This window comes from Sorex araneus, chromosome 1 (genome assembly GCF_027595985.1).
Source record: "Sorex araneus isolate mSorAra2 chromosome 1, mSorAra2.pri, whole genome shotgun sequence".
Lineage (NCBI taxonomy): Eukaryota > Metazoa > Chordata > Mammalia > Eulipotyphla > Soricidae > Sorex > Sorex araneus.
In genome coordinates this window covers 5649016-5665274 of record NC_073302.1, presented here as the reverse complement: position 1 = coordinate 5665274, position 16259 = coordinate 5649016, and the positions used below count along the sequence as shown (strand labels likewise).

At 56.3% G+C, this 16259-nt stretch overlaps 1 protein-coding gene across 2 annotated transcripts in view; it reads left to right on the top strand.

Annotated features, from left to right (window-relative positions):
• Nucleotides 1-9390, top strand: part of ZBTB34 (zinc finger and BTB domain containing 34) — a 28783-nt gene extending 19393 nt beyond the window's left edge. For both annotated transcript variants that reach the window (XM_055118224.1, XM_055118227.1), the window contains exon 2: nt 3008-9390. In XM_055118224.1, coding sequence (XP_054974199.1) covers nt 3018-4568 — 1551 coding nt within the window. In that variant the 5' untranslated portion in view covers nt 3008-3017 and the 3' untranslated portion in view covers nt 4569-9390. The remainder of the gene's footprint in view (nt 1-3007) is intronic.
• Nucleotides 9391-16259: the final 6869 nt, after the last annotated feature.

Sequence of the window (16259 nt, the reverse complement as noted above, 5' to 3'; positions counted from 1 at the left end):
GCTGACCTGGGTTCCGTTCCTGGCATCCCATGTGGTCCCCTGAGCCCGCCAGGAGTAATTCCTGAGTGCAGCGCCAGGAGTGGCCTGTCAGGTATGGCCCCAGAGCCACGAAAAGGGAAAAGTGAAAAGAAAGCACTTTGTGAGGCTGGAGTGATCGTACAGCGGCGGGGGCCTTGCCTTGTACTCAGCCGACCCGGATTTGAGCTCCGGCACCCCATAGGGTCCCCCGAGTCTGCCAGGCGTGATTCCCGAGAGCCCTGAGCGTTGTTGGGGGTAACTCCAAAACCAAAAAAAAAAAAAGGGGGAAATCTGCTGCAGGCTCCAGGGAGAGCCCAAGAGGCAGAGCAAGGCCCGAGTTCCATCCCTGTGTGCCGCACCACTGGGGCTCCACCAGGCGTGGGCCGGTGCCCCGGAGCCCAGCCGCCACAGACGCGGGGCATGGTGCGGGAAGAGGAGAGGAAGCTTCTGCAGACTAAGGCTGGCTGTGTGTCTATGCGGAGACAAGGAGCACCGCCGAGGGAGCGTCGGGGGAGGGAAGAAACCACAGAGCCGAATCAATACTGACCCGGGTCGGCCGAGGGCCCGACTGCTCATGTTCTGTCGCTCTGAGGCCTGGAGCTTCTCTTGATTCGATCGTTTTGTTTTCCTGGTGGTTTTTATTTAGTAGTACTCTCTTTAGGACTTGAAAATTGCCTCACCCAGGGCCTCGTGGGCATCAGATTTGTGCCTTTGGAACGGAGATGCTGCATTTGCTTAGTTTTGGTTTGGGGGCCACACCTGGAGGTGCTCAGGAATCACCCCTGGCTCTGTACTTGGGGTCACTTCTGGTGGGCCCGGGGACCTTATGAGGAGGTGGGGATTGAACCCGGGTCGGCGGCATCAAGGCCAGCATCTCAGCTCTCCCCCCGCACGTGGTAAGCCTGAGCCCCGGCTAGGGGGGCCGAGGTCCTCTCCTTGCCACGGTGCTGAGAGCCCGTGCCATCTGCCCTGCCTGAGCAGAGGCTCTTCACTCCACATGGCTCTCGGGCAGGAGAGCTCCAGAGAGACTCCGTGTTTTGGCAGTTGTTTCTTCTTCATTTATTTCTGGCAATTTATGTTATCCTAAGACTCTGTCCTCGGTACAGATTCAAATTGATTTCAATCATAAATCTAGGATAAACAAAAGCGCTGTTTTTCTCTGTAACTCCAGTGTTTTAACTCAGGCTCTCACATAGTGAAAACAAGTTCTGACGTGATAAAGTCACACGCACAGTTGATTCTCTCCCGCAAGGGTCTTGGCTTTAGTTGCACGTTGTTCTGTCTTAACATTTTTCTGTGATTATTTGATTTTTTTTTTCATATTTTCCCCTCCTCTTTAACATTTTTTGATTTTGGACCACGTTGCCCTGTTTGCTCTTTTCAGGCTTCATTTATTATTCTTCCTTTTCTTGAGATTTCATTAATCTCATTTCAGTCTTCTTGAGGAGATTTCATCAATTTTTATTCTTTGTGTGTAGTGATAAAATCTTCAAATGGAGTGATTTTTCCTTATTGAAGCATGTGGGTTTAAACCCCCTAAACGGGTCGGAGAGGCGTACGCAGGTAAGGCGCTGGTCTTGGCATGCGACCAACCATGGTTCAGCCCCAGGAGCGAGCCCTGAACGCACAGCCAGGAATAAGCCCCGAGCACGGCCAGGCGCAGGGCCAGAGCAACAATGATAATAAACCCGCCAACGTTTCATTATGAAATTTCATAAAGGGCAGAGTTGGCTTTAACAGCAAACAGCTACATCCGCAGGCTGTGCTCAGAGACCTTGGCTCTGTCACAGACCCTCCCGCCCCTTTGGGACGACATCCTCAAGTCAGTTGAACATAAGTAAGCTTTATTCCCAGATTGGATGAGCTATCTTATTTTCTAAGCTTTTTTTTTTTTTTCCAATTCTCTCATTGCTTCAGTGATTCAGAATGGTACTGAACTTTCTCCTGCTTTCATCAACAACGTAAACGATCGGGCCGAGGAATTAGCCTGACAAGCTGGAGTGCACACTCTGCCCGCAGGCGTCCTGGGTTTCATCCCTGGCGCCCAGCGTGGACCGGAAGCATTGCTGGGTGGGCCTCCCCGGACCAACAAACAACAAAAACAGCCCCTCACACCTAGTTGTGTTGGTCAAGGGTGGCAGCCACACTTGCGTGGGCTTGAAGGCTTCCGTGGTACTGGTTGCAAATCAGGGAAGCTGGCCTGTGCTAGGGGTGCCCACCCCATGTACAGTGGGGAGGGGGGCACACTTTTGGTGTGCCTGTCGCGCCGTCAGGAGCATCCTCGGAGAGGACCGGGCATTGCTCTGTCAGTGACCAACCCAAAATGCTAGAAAGGTGTATTGAGCCAGAGAGGAAAATGTGGCTGAGGCGCCTCCTCTTCTGTGTTCGACCACAGCCTGCAGTGCTCAGGAGCTGCTCTGCCCCGGCAGGCTGGTTGGAATTGCCTCTGGGACCACGCGGTGCCGGGGAGGGATCCTGGGCCTCCCACAGACAAAGCCACTGAGCCGCCCCTCCAGCCCGTGACCCCCGTTCTAAAAGAGAAGGGCTTCGTTCCGGGTGCCGTATGCAGATGCCAGAGGCTGGAGAGCACCGGTGCAAGGAAGCAAACTTTCCATGAACTTTTTTACTCTTCTACAAGGAACTTCAGATCTTCAAAAATAGGTGAAACAAGACTATTTTTCCCGAAAGGACACCAAATCCCCAGCCAGGCGCAGTGACCCCAGCACGAGTAAGGTTCTGATCTTGACCCGTGGTCAGCAGTTATATCCACGGGCTGGTAGATCTTTCGTTTCTTTGGCCTTAGCTGAATCCCCCAGACTTGGGAGACAGGAGTGCCCTCCCTCCCAGTGCTCGGGCAGCCCCGCGGAGGGCCAGTAGTGGCCCTCAGAGGGCAGGGGTGGCTGCGGCCACGCGGCCTGCGAGCTCGGGCTGCGCCGCTGGAGCATGTGAGGAGTCGGGGGTGAATCACGCGCATTCTTTGTCTCCGCAGATTCTGTTTGATGCCAGTAGCGATGGACAGCAGCAGTTTCATTCAGTTCGACGTGCCCGAGTACAGCAGCACCGTCCTGAGCCAGCTCAACGAGCTCCGCCTGCAGGGGAAACTATGCGACATCATCGTGCACATCCAGGGCCAGCCGTTCCAAGCCCACAAGGCAGTGCTGGCGGCCAGCTCCCCCTACTTCCGGGACCACTCGGCCCTCAGCACCATGAGCGGCTTGTCCATCTCGGTCATCAAGAACCCCAGCGTGTTTGAGCAGCTGCTGTCCTTCTGTTACACTGGAAGAATGTCCCTGCAGCTGAAGGACGTGGTCAGCTTCCTGACGGCGGCCAGCTTCCTGCAGATGCAGTGTGTCATCGACAAGTGCACGCAGATCCTCGAGAGCATCCACTCCAAGATCAGCGTGGGGGACGTGGACTCCGTGACCGTGGGCGCCGAGGAGGCCGCCGAGAGCCAGAACGGAGTCAAGGACGGCAGCTTCTTCGCCAACCCGGTGGAGATCTCCCCGCCCTACTGCTCCCAGGCGCGGCCGCCCCCGGCCGGCGGGGACCTGCGCATGGAGACCACGCCCAGCAAGGCGCTGCGCGGCCGCCTGCAGGAGGAGGGGCACTCGGACCGCGGGAGCAGCGGGAGCGTGTCCGAGTACGAGGTGCAGATCGAGGGGGACCAGGAGCAGGGCGAGCTGCTGGTGCGGGAGAGCCAGGTGGCCGAGGTGAAGGTCAAGACGGAGAAGTGCGACCGGCCCAGCTGCTCGGACAGCTCCTCCCTGGGGGACGACGGGTACCACACCGAGCTGGTGGACGGGGAGCAGGTGGTGGCCGTCAACGTGGGGTCGTACGGCTCGGTGCTGCAGCACGCCTACCCCTACTCCCAGGCCGCCTCCCAGCCCCCCGGCGTCTCCGAGGCCTTCGGGAACTTGAGCAGCTCCAGCCCGTCGCGGTCCATGCTGAGCTGCTTCCGGGGCGGGCGCCCCCGCCAGAAGCGGGCGCTGGCCGTGCACCTGCACAGCGACTTCCAGGGGCTGGTGCAGGGCTCCGACGGCGACGCGCTGCTGGGTAACCCGGGGTACGAGAGCAGCCCGCGCGAGAGGGGCGTGCGGGGCCACTGGTACCCCTACAACGAGCGGCTGATCTGCATTTACTGCGGCAAGTCCTTCAACCAGAAGGGGAGCCTGGACAGGCACATGCGGCTGCACATGGGCATCACCCCCTTCGTGTGCAAGTTCTGCGGGAAGAAGTACACCCGCAAGGACCAGCTGGAGTACCACATCCGCGGCCACACCGACGACAAGCCCTTCCGCTGCGAGATCTGCGGCAAGTGCTTCCCCTTCCAGGGCACCCTCAACCAGCACCTGCGCAAGAACCACCCCGGCGTGGCCGAGGTCCGGAGCCGCATCGAGTCCCCCGAGAGAACAGATGTATACGTGGAGCAGAAACTGGACGGCGATGCCTCAGCCGCCGAGATGGCCCTGGACTCCCGCATGGAAATCCACACGGTGTCCGACGCGCCCGACTACGAGGGTGAATGTGTGCACCCAGACAAAGCACATTAGTCGAGGCAGAGTTGTGATCTGCTCTGGTTGGTGTAATCCTGGGTTTTCCCGGCCATCTGGAAATCTCTGGGTCTCTTGGCAGTTTTTCTAAGGTTTCTGGAAGGAACACTTTGTAGTGTTTATCCTTCCCCGCCCCCCCGCCCCCTCCCCGCAGGAGCTCCGTGCACGCAGGGCTGCGTATCCAGGGAAAACTTGGTAGGCTGACAGGCCCTCTGGGGCTGAACCCCTCATCCAAAGCCCGCCGGTGGGTTGGCGACGCCAGCTGGTCGCCCCGACCCGCTCTGCCAAGAGGCACGCTCGCTCTCTCTGTGTCTGCGTTGGCACCGAGCGTTTCCATGGAGAGAAACTAGGGTTCCATCAGCCGATACAAATGGGTAACCTTTTCTAATTTAAATTGACTTTTAAGGATAGTTAGACAATTTATATATATATATAATAAAGTGATTATTATATATATGGTATATATACATTCTCAAATTTGATTTTATTCTGGTTGAGGTGAATGTAAGAGGAATATATAATTTAATACAATGTGAACAGGGCTTTTTGACTCTGTCTCGACCTTACCTAATGCGCTAGGGTTTTGCCCCTTTATTTCCTTTACGAAAGAATGTTCATATAGGTTTTCATATATTATTAATAACCGTGTCCAAAAGCAAGCAAAGCAAATCACAGTGTTTCTAGCTGTGCTTCATAACAAACACATAAACCAAATGCCATAAGGTGTATTTAACTCTAGTTGGAAACCATTTGGAATTCCTGTCGGCTGTCCAGGGAGTGAGCCGGATGGCCCGTGGTGCTGACCTTCTCACCTAGCGCAGTTCTCTTAGCCAGCCCAAAGGAGCAGCGCTTCCCCGCGTTCTCACTGGCCACGAATCTACCTTCATTCCGTACTGTAGAAACAAGCAGACCAGGTAACTCAGTCGAATCACCCTCCCGGGAGTTCGGGCCCGGCATTCAGGAGAGGGGCTCGTAGCGCCGGCTACAGACTCTCTGAGCAGTGTTGCGGCTCGCGTCTTCCTTCTTCCTCTCTCCAAACAGCCAGTTCAGGTGCACAGCAACTTTTTCTATACGCGGTTCCCAGGGAAACTGCAGAACTCGGAATTTGTACCTTTTTTTGTAAAGATAGACTCTATGGGAATTGCAAGCAATATATCTCAGTATCGTGTGTGCTAGCGAGAGCCGCAGCGGCTCCCCGCTCTGTTTCCTGCTCCAAGGAACCAACAGTCCCCACGCCCTCTCGGCCACTCGGCGTGCCCCGTCTCTGTGTGTCCCCGTCTCTCGGGTCACGTGGTGCTATTTTTTTATGTTCCGTATCCTCTTAGGTCAGTACAGTCGTAGAAAATGTGAAACCTAATGGTAATACTGAATTACAATTCTCTGCTCTCAAGCTCAGAGCTTGAAAGAGACCTCAAAAGCCTGTGCCGGCGAACACGGCTGCGACCCCTGCCCAGAGCCCCCGGCGGAGGCCTGACGGCATCGCAGGAAACGTCTGCGGCTCCAGCCACGGGGGGACGGCGCAGCCGCGGTGCTGCCGGCCCGGGCTGGCCCAGCTGCGGTGTCCGCAGAGCCCTGGGCCGCAGGTGGTGGGCTGTCGGCACCCCCGCCCCCGGCTGGAGAACCTCGGCTCTCGGGCTCGCCACCAGGGAGCACCCCCCCCAGAGCAGGCAGCCTCAGGGGCTCGCGCGAGCACCCCACGTTAGCCGGCTCTTAAAATACCAAGAAGGGGGGGTTATTTCTGAGTTTTGTTTTTTCGGTGGTTTCTTTTGGTTTGGGGTGGGGGCGGGGGGGTGTTGAAGAAAAGAACTCATTCAGGCCCTTGTGTGTGCGTGCCCCGGGCGGCGGCTGTGCCGGAGGGCCCCCCCCCCCCCCGCCCCCGTGGCCGCCACCCCCACATCAGTGTTAGGCCAGCTCAGAGCTGCCGCTCGGAGCTGGCCGATCGGGTATATGGGATGCCTTTCTCCTGTGACTGCCTACGGCGGCCGCCCCTCCCGGGAGCCCTCGGTGGCCCTGTCCCAGCCGAGTGCCTCGGGGGAGGCCGGACCCCACGTGTTTACCCACTTAAAAGTCTTCTGGGGTTTCAGGTAAATGTTTGTGATTAAGTTTTCATTTCTTCCTTACATGAATACTTTGGTTTTGATCTTTCTTTCTTTCTTTTTTTCTTTTTAAGAGTTAAATGCAAAAAAAAAAAACCTTTTTTTTTTTTTCTATTGTAATACCAATTTATCTTGTGACAAGAAAATGTCCAGAGTCAGGCTCAGGGAAGGAACCTCCTTTTCCCTCAGGCTGGGAGGTGCCGCCCCTGAGGTTCCTTCCAGTAGTTCTGTGATCTTCCAGCCAGGGGGAGGAGCGCTAGCGCTCGGGGCCGGCGCCCGGCGTGTCCTGGCTCTCGTCACCGTGTCTGTCTGAGCCTTCTCTCCGTGGCGTTCTTTGTGTTTGTCCATTTTGCTTCACTGGTTTGAGTTTACCAAAGAGTGACTTATCCAAAATTGTCTTTGACAAAACTAGACATTGCTTTGATTGTACAGTTCAGGTTCAAACATCGCAAGGGTACTGTTCCGGGGCAGGAAATCCATGGCGTTCCTGAGAGCCAGAATCCCACACTGGGCGCGTCCCCCGTGCTCTCCCTCCTGTTGCTAACCCTCCCCCCCTCCCCACTGCTCGCAGTGCAGTGCCGAGAGGGGGTTCTCAAGCCATAACCCAGTACTGTAAGGCTCGTGGGCCTCCCAGGGCCCAGCGGCCTCCCGGGGCGCGCTTCCTGCCTGCCCGTCCGCGCGCGCAGGGCGGGCAGAAGACGAGCCCCATTCCCATCGACCGGGCGGCAGCGGTTCATTGTGCCTTGTCACGCGAGGGGGTGCCAGGAGGCCCCCCGCCCCGGGCCGCAGAACCGAGCCGTTCTCGCGCGTCTAGCTGGCAGGCGGAGTGCGCTGCGTAAGTCCCGAGTAAGAACGGCCCTTCCGGGAAAAGCCAAGTCCCTATTCCTGTACAGTTTTAGGTTCCGTGTTCATGTCTGACAGATGCAGAAAAGTCAGCGGCAGAGCAGAGTGACGTGTGAAGAACTCTGACAGTGAAATCTCCCTCCCGGGCTCCTAGGCCCTTCCCGGCCGAGTCCCCTGGGCTCCCTGCGGGTCCGCCCACAATGTGAAGACAGCGCAGCCGCCTCCTCCCCGGGTGTCGAACCTGTTCTTGCAAACTGTGAAGACAAAGAATTTTCTACTTTTTGCTAACATGTGTGGTTTTAAACACCTTCTCTCCATTCTGATCCGTTCTCTCTCCTCTACTAAAGCTGTAAATACATTTAAAAATTATATTTGTAAATACCACGTAGGGGAACAAATTCATGTTTGGGTTGGCGAGGAGTCTCCAGTTGGCTCTGCCTGGGCAGGTGTTTTTGGTTTTTTTTTTTTTCTGTTTTTTCTTTTTTTTTTTTAATTTGTTTTTAACAGCAGAAAGGATACTGTCGGTTCACTGTTAAGCAGAATATACTGTAGGACTACATTGATCATTCTTCAACCTTCCAATGCGCGTGGAGACCTCTTTCTGATGCTAGTTCTAGCTCAGTCTTTGTTTTTTCCTTCACCCAGACCATAGGCCTACATATTGTGTGTGTGTGTGTGTGTATCTGTGTGTGTGTGTGTGTGTGTGTGTGTTGTTTGTCTGTTTTACAGACTCTTGGAAGAACTTGCAGGAACACAAAACAAGGGCTGGGGGGCGGGCTGGGGGGGCGCAGATCATCTATGTGAATGAGCTTTACTTTAAAGAAATTCGTGTATTTTATTTGAACAACTTTTTCTATTCATACTGTGATTTTGTTGTTGTTTTGCTGTTGTCGTCGTTACTGTTCGATTCTCTAAGGGTTTCCTGTGATGCCTCCACTGAAAGGGACTCAAATATGCAACACCTAAACTATTTTCCAGGGGCGCACGCCCTTGAATGGTGCTTCTAGACTGGTCAGGGTTATTTATTAAATTTTATATATGAAAGTATTGGGGAATTATGTAAATTCTTTATATGAAACTATCTAGTTCATAATTCTTAGAAAACTCATATTACTCAGTGCAGCTGAACCGAAGGTTCGGAAGAGTCATTCACATTGTTCCCAGTTTGTCACGGCTGCCCCCGTCCATCCCCGCCCTGTCGTCTTCAGGACGCCCAGCGGGGGTGGCACTGCCAAGGCCCAGGGCCCAGCGTCCCGGCCTGGGAGGGACCTGCCCCTCGGGGTCCGCGCACACACGGGGCTCGGGTAGTTCTGCACCGAGGCTGGAGTCAGCCCGGCCGCCAGCTCTCTGACCAGACCTACCGCTGGCCCTCAGGGACAAGTATGCTGTGAAGCCAGCCCCGGCCTGGCCGCCCGGGGTGGCCGCCCTGACCCAGGGAGAGAGGAGGGGCCCGGCTCTCGGAGAAGGCCCGTGTTCCTAATGTGAAACCGTCTCTCCCCACTGTAACCCGTCGGGCTAACCTTCCTTCCGTTAGAAATGGTTTGAGCAATTTGAATGACTCGACACAGTGTCATGACCTTGCAATATAAACTGGTAACCTCACGACGCCACACTTCATCCCCGTGAAGTAAATGAAGCTAGCTAAGCGGATGCTGTCCCAACTAGTAACTTGCCATTAAGGATTATTTTATAGCATGGATTTAAGACTATTTATTCAAAGGATATTTTACTCTCGTACTCATTTTGTTCTAGATTCGTGACATGAATATTTCAGTGCTGCTTAATTTTGTTCGGAATTCTTGTTTCTTGCTTGTAAATGGCTTTTTTATGGTATCAATAAAAGTCCATGGAAATTGCTGTTTGTAAATAAAAATGCTGCTGGAGGGCCGTGCTGTGCTTTCTGGGGGGCGCCTCTGACCTCTGCGTCTCGCCACCCGCTGGGACCCCCCTTGGAGAGAGGTCAGGGGTCTCTAAGCCGGTCAATGCTGACATCTCTTTGTGGTCAAGGACGGCTTCCTGGGGCCCCTGTCTGTACCGAGAGCCCCCCGGAAACGGTGACCCCTCCCCTACTTTACTGCACAAGCCCCGCACGCCTACATGCCACTCTGCCGCCGAGCCTGGAGGCCCCTGAGCCCCTCAAATGGCCTTTGTCCCCCAGCCTTCCCCTATTCCGGGGTCCGTGCCTCCCGCAGCCCTTCTGCACGGCCCCAGACGTGGCCTCTCAGTGCTGTTTGCAGCTTTAGTCTCGCTGATGGCTGAGGGCGCTCAGTTAGTGCCTCTCCCTCTTCTCTGGAAGGCAGAGCGGGCGGCAGGAACCCGGGCTTGGTCCCCCCTCCCAGGCTGGTCCACCAGGCCTGCTGACTGGGGCCGCAGGGGTCCCCATCTCCGGGGTCTCCCTCCAGGAGGCGAGTGCGGGACCATCTTCCTTGCCGGCGGGCGGGGTGCCTCGGGCGTGGGAAAGGGGCGGTGGCCAGGCTCAGAGCCACGGTGGGGGGCAGCGGCTTTAGCTGGTTTCCCGGAAGCCGGGAGGGTGGCCCGGGGCGCAGGGCGGGCAGGGCTGTCTCGGGGCAGGGTCCCTGGGGTGGGGGTGCTCCCGAGCAGTCCTGCTGGGCCGGCTCTGCCTTGCCTTCCCCTCGGCTCCCTGCAGCCTACAGACCTGGTGTCAGCCAGCGGTGGGGGGTGGGGCCTCAGAACTTTCTGGAACACACAGGAAAGCGAGAGAGAGGCCACCTCCAGGATAACAAATATTGCCAAACCCCGCAGCCCGCTGAGGCAGTGCCAGCCAGCACCCCCGGGGAGCCCGGTCTAGGGTGCACAGAGGGGAGAGAGGCAGCCGGGAGCGGGGGCGCCTCCTGCCTCCCCCGGGACCAGCACGCCCGCCCTCTCCTCTCCCGCCACAGCCCGTCTGAGGCGCTCGCTCTGCAGGCGGGGGGATGCCCTGCCCTCCAGACTCCCACGCTCTCAGGGTGGAGCCTGCCGGGCCCGGGTGGTGGGGCTAGAACATTCCTCTGAGTTCCCCCGGGGGGGCGGTTTCCCGTCCCTGCCCTGTGCCCACCTCCCCCGACTCCAGGCTCCAGCAGGTCTCCCCGAGAGGGAGTCTCGGCGTCCCCCTGGAGGGGCGTCGGGGCAGCCCGGCGTCGCGGACGCGTCTCTGGCAAACAAACCACTTCTCCGCGACGCCTCGCGCGCCGGAGTCTGCTCGCCGTGCTGAGCTTCCAGAACAGTCCTAGGTGGTTGGGGGAGGTGGGAGCGGGTAGTTTCCTCCTGCGCTGCTCTAATGTTCCAGATCTTTCTGTGGGCATCGAGCCTCCTGCGCTGGGAAGTGGACGCCTCTTGCCTCGGAACTTCCTCAGCGCCTCACGCCCATCCCCTTGGGAGCTTCCTTTGCCTTTCATCTCCCTTCCTCCCGCTGGGCAGGACTGGGGTTCCTAGGTGGGGCCCGATTCCCGCTCGGGGGGCTGGTGGGTGTCCCCTGCAGAGGGCCGCCTGGCCTCACCCCTCCCGGGCCTGCAGGCAGGGGCATGCACTAGGGACCAAGAGCCCCACCTGGCCGCTGCGGTCCCTCAGTGCGGGCCGCCAGGCTCTGCCGAAAGGCCTCTCGCGCCCCCCTGGGCTGGGGCTTGTCAGAGCGCGTCCCCATGGCCGCGAGTGGAGGTAAAGCTGAGGTGACCCGGCTGCCCTCTCCCCGGCCAGCGCCCCCTCTGAGGTGGAGGGTGCTGGGTGTAAGCCACAGGTGAGTCAGCTGCGTCTTCTCTGCGGGAGAGGGGTGTCTCCTTCTTGCACCCCTGCAGCGGGGCCTGGTAACCCTGAGAACGCAGAGGACAGGGGACCCTGGAAAAGCTGTTCCATGCCTGGACTCTTTCCCGGGCGTTCAGATGCCCACACTCGAGGCCTGGGGTGGCCTCACCCCGACTCCAGGCCACTCCCCCCTCCCGCTGTCTTGCTGCCTGCTGCGTGGAAAAGCTTGAATTTCCTGTCATCCTCTAAGGGGTGATGGAGCTTGAGGGGGAGAGCTAGCCTGGTGCCAAGGGGCCTCTGGGCATCCGCCCTGCCCGGTCTGTGGGGGTGGGGGGGAGGCCCAGCTGAGAAAAGAAGAACCAAGACCAGGGAATTGAACTCAGGTGCTTTAGAGGCTGGAGCGGTAGCACAGCGGGGAGGGCATTTGCCTCGCATGCAGCCAACCCGGGTTCGATTCCCAGCATCCCATAGGGTCCCCTGAGCACCTCCAGGAGCAATTCCTGAATGCATGAGTCAGGAATAACCCCTGTGCATCACCAGGTGTGACCCAAAAAGAAAAAAAAAATACAGGTGGATTCAATAGGTGTAGAAAAATAAAATCACAAAGAAATTAGTTGTTTTAAAAATGGAATTTGGGAAATATTTGGGGCCACCTCCAGTGGTGCTCAGCAGCTACTCCCATGCTAGGAAAACCATCTGTGGTGCCAGGGATCTAACTGGGATCTAACTGGCATCAGCTACGTGCAAGGCAGGTGCATGACCCCCTGTACCTCTGACCCAAGAATGCATTAATTTATGAAAGAAAATAAGAAAGGTGAAGACTTAGCTGCTTTTCAATCCTTGGGAAAATGAAGATGGGTGGCATCACCTTCCCCGACTTCAAACTCTACTACAAAGCAGTAGTAATTAAAACAGCATGGTATTGAGCTAGAAACAGACCCTCAGACCAGTGGAACAGAGTTGGATATTCTGTCACAGACCCCCATGTATATGGCCACTTAGTCTTTAACAAAGGAGCAAGAAAAGTGAAATGGAACAAGGAAAGCCTCTTCAATAAGTGGTGCTGGGAAAATTGGATAGTTATCTGCAAAAAAAAATGAACTCTGACCTCTGTCTAGTGCCAGGCACAAAAGTCAGATCAAAATGGATTAAAGACATCAATATCGGGGCTGGAGTGATAGCACAGCGGGTAGGGCGTTTGCCTTGCACGCGGCCGACCCGGGTTCAAATCCCAACATCCCATATGGTCCCCTGAGCACCGCCAGGGGTGATTCCTGAGTGCATGAGCCAGGAGTGACCCCTGAGCATCGCCGGGTGTGACCCAAAAAGCAAAAAAAAAAAAAAAAAGACATCAATATCAGACATGAATTCATAAGGTACATAGAGGAAAATGTAGGCAGAACTCTCCATGACATTGAAGCTAAAAGCATCTTTAAGGACGAAACAGCACTGACCATGCAAGTGGAAGCAAACCTAAACTAATGGGACTACATCAAACTAAGAAGATTCTGCACTTCAAAAAAACTGACCAAAATACAGAGAACCCACAGAATGGGAAAGAATATTTACCCAATACCCATCTGATAAGGGATTAATATCCAGGATATACAAGACACTAGTAGAATTATATAAGAAAAAACCTCCAACCCTATCAAAAAAATTGGGAGAAGAAATGAACAGAAGCTTCATCAAAAAAGAAATATAGGGGCCGGAGCGATAGCACAGCGGGTAGGGCGTTTGTCTTGCACTCGGCCGACCCGGGTTCGATCCTCGGCATCCCATATGGTCCCCCAAGCACCGCCAGGAGTAATTCCTGAGTGCAAAGCCAGGAGTAACCCCTGAGCATCGCTGGGTGTGACCCAAAAAGCAAAAAAAAAAAAAGAAGAAACACAAATGGCCAAAAGGCACATTTGTAAAATTTGAAAAAATGCTCCACATCACTAATCATTAGGGAGATGCAAACCAAAACAACAATGAGATATCATCTCACACCACAGAGACTGGCACACATTCAAAAGAACAAAAGCAACCAGTGCTGTTGTGGATGTGGGGGGAAAAGGGACGCCTTTTCACTGTTGGTGGGAATGCCGACTGGTCCAGCCTTTTTTGGAAAATAATATGAACAGTCATTCAAAAACTAGAAATTGAGCTTTCACAATACCACTTCTGGAAATATATCTCAAGGCTGCAAAAAAAGCACAGTAAAAATGACATCTGTACCTATATGTTCATTGCAGCACTCACAATAGCCAAAATCTGGAAACAACTCAGATGCCTGAGAACAGACAATTGGTTAAAGAAACTTTGGTACATTGGGGCTGGATCGATAGCACAGCGGGTAGGGCGTTTGCCTTGCATGCGGCTGACCCGGGTTTGATTCCCAGCATCCCATATGGTCCCCTGAGCACAGCCAGGGCTAATTCCTGAGTGCAAAGCCAGGAGGTAACCCCTGTGCATTGCCGGGTGTGACTCAAAACGCAAAAAAAGAGAAAAGAAAAGAAACTTTGGTACATCTACACAGTGAAATACTATGCAGCCGTTAGGAGAGATGAAGTCATGAAATTTGCTTATAAATAGAGAGTATCATGCTACGTGAAATGAGTCAGAAAGAGAGGGACAGACATAGAAGGACTGCACTCATTTGTAGAATACAAAATATATAACACAAGACCGACACCCAAGGACAGTAGAGAGAAGGGTCAGGAAGATTGCTCCACCGTAGAAGCCTGCCTCACGAGTGGGTGTGTCTTTCTCAGAAGGCCGGGGAGAAAGACGTGCTCACCGTGGACACTGCAGAGACAGAGAGCGGGGCGGGGGTTGCACCCCGGGGTGCTCGGGACCTATTCCTGGTCCAGTGCTCAGAGGCGACCCCTAGTGGTGCTCTGGTCACCACGGGGATGCCCGGGACAGAACTGGGGCCTGCCACGTGCAAGGCAAGAGTCTTCCTCCCTGGACCCTTTCTCTGGCCCTGCTCACAGAGGTTTGCTTCAGTTCCTGAGAGAGGCCTTGTGCCCAGTGCTCAGGAGCCCCCGGGGCCCCACCAGCAGTTCTTGGCCAAGGGGGGGCAGCAATGCAGTGCAAAAGCCTGAGCGTATGGTTCTGCTTGGGCTCCGTGGCATCCTGACACAGGTGCCTCATCGCTGCACCGTCTCCCAGTCTCAGCAGGGAGGCCCGGGGCGGGGGCAGGGGTCTGCATCCCAGCGCCCTTCCGCTCACCTCCTGAGCAACGCGTTCTTTTTTATTTTTTCTTTCTTGCTTTTTGGGTCACACCTGGCGATGCACAGGGGTCACTCCTGGCTCTGCACTCAGGAATTACCCCTAATGGTGCTCAGGGGGTCATAAGGGATGCTGGGAATCGAACCTGGTCAGCCGTGTGCAAGACAAACGCCCTACCCGCTGTGCTATCGCTCTGGCCCCGCGACGCGTTCTTTAGACCGCTTCGTCTTGGTGCAGGTTTTCCAGGACTGAAGCGACCCTCTCTCTCAGACGAGATGAGACTGGGCACGTTCAGGCCTGAACATGGCCCTGAACCATAGTATGACCCTCTCTCCCAAAGGCACCTCTTGGCTCTGCTCACTTCAGTGTTTGGCAGCTGAGGTCTCGGGGGACCAGCTCTGGCCCTTTAGATAAAACTGTTTCGGGGGTCGTGCTCCCGGGCCCTTAAGAGCTCACCCGCAGCACAGGATACAGATGACAAAGAGGCTGTTGGAGGGAGGGGTCGCAGGGCCACCGCCTTTCCAGGCTCATCTGACTGTGCTTTGGGGAAGGGAGTGTCTTCCTGGGGAGGGCGTGGAGGGATGATGTGGGTGGGAACAGAACCGGGGCAGCTTCTGTGGGAGACAGTTGGGAGAGCCGTCCAAACCTTCCCCGCCGTGCTGCAGCCTTTCCGTTCCTTGGTGGCGCTCTCGGGACACACAAACCACCGATGAACCTGAACTTGTTACCTTTCGGCGCAAGTCTGCAGCCTTCAGAGGGGTTTCCTGAGACCTGGCACCATCCGCCAAGCCCTCCTGTGGTTTGGCCCCGGGTGGTCCCGGCCCCTTGCCAGCCTGTGTTCTGGCCTGCAGAGATTGTGTGTCTGGAAACAACACAGAACCGCAGCCCCTCGGGGCTGGATGTCGGGGTCCTGAGGAAGACCCTGGTCTCTGCTAGCCCCCCCCCCGACCCCCGACAGGAGAGTCCCCAGAAGCACGTCCCGGTGCCGGGCACTCACTCTGAGTCGGCAGAAGGCCGCCCAACTGAAGGTTGCTCTGGCCCAGGCGCCTGCTCTGGGTTCCGGAGGGACAGTGCTCCATGCAGAGCACTGGCCACGGTGGGGGCGTCTGAGGTGGTGGATGTGGGGCCCCCTGTTGCTGAGGTGCCTGCTCTGGTGAGCGGGCGGTGGCTCAGGTGCTACAGATCTCTCTGGCAGAGCCAGGCAGCTCGGGCCTCAGCAGAGCCTGGGATGGGGGCCCTGGGCTCCTGCCGGCCTCCCGGGATGGGGTGGCATGAGGGGGCTCAGGGTCACTGCTCCACACAGGCGCCTTGTCTCCCCGGGTTCCTGAAAGGACCCGAAGGGGTCTCAAGGCAGCAGTTCTCGTGCTCCGGCCTACGGCCTCAGGGGAGAGGCGGGGCACGCTCAGCGGAGACCCCACCACAGGGGGCACACTCCCGGACCCTCGAGCCAGTGTGTGGAGAGTGAGAGGTGAGGCTGGAGTGATAGCACAGCGGGGAGGGCGTTTGCCTTGCACGCAGCCAACCCAGGTTCGATTCCCAGCATCCCATATGGTCCCCTGAGCACTGCCAGGAGTAATTCCTGAGCACAGAGCCAGGAGTGACCCCTGAGCATCACCGGGTGTGACCCAAAAAGCAAAGCAAAAAAAAAAAAAAAACCCAAGAGAGTCAGAGTGAGAGGTGACGCCCCGAGACCCCGGCGCCCCCAGCTCAGTGACGGGCCGTGGAGCCGTGTCCAGGGGAGCACGGGGCGCACCCTCGGCTTCGCGTGAAGTAGCATGAAGGGCTACTGCTTGCCCCT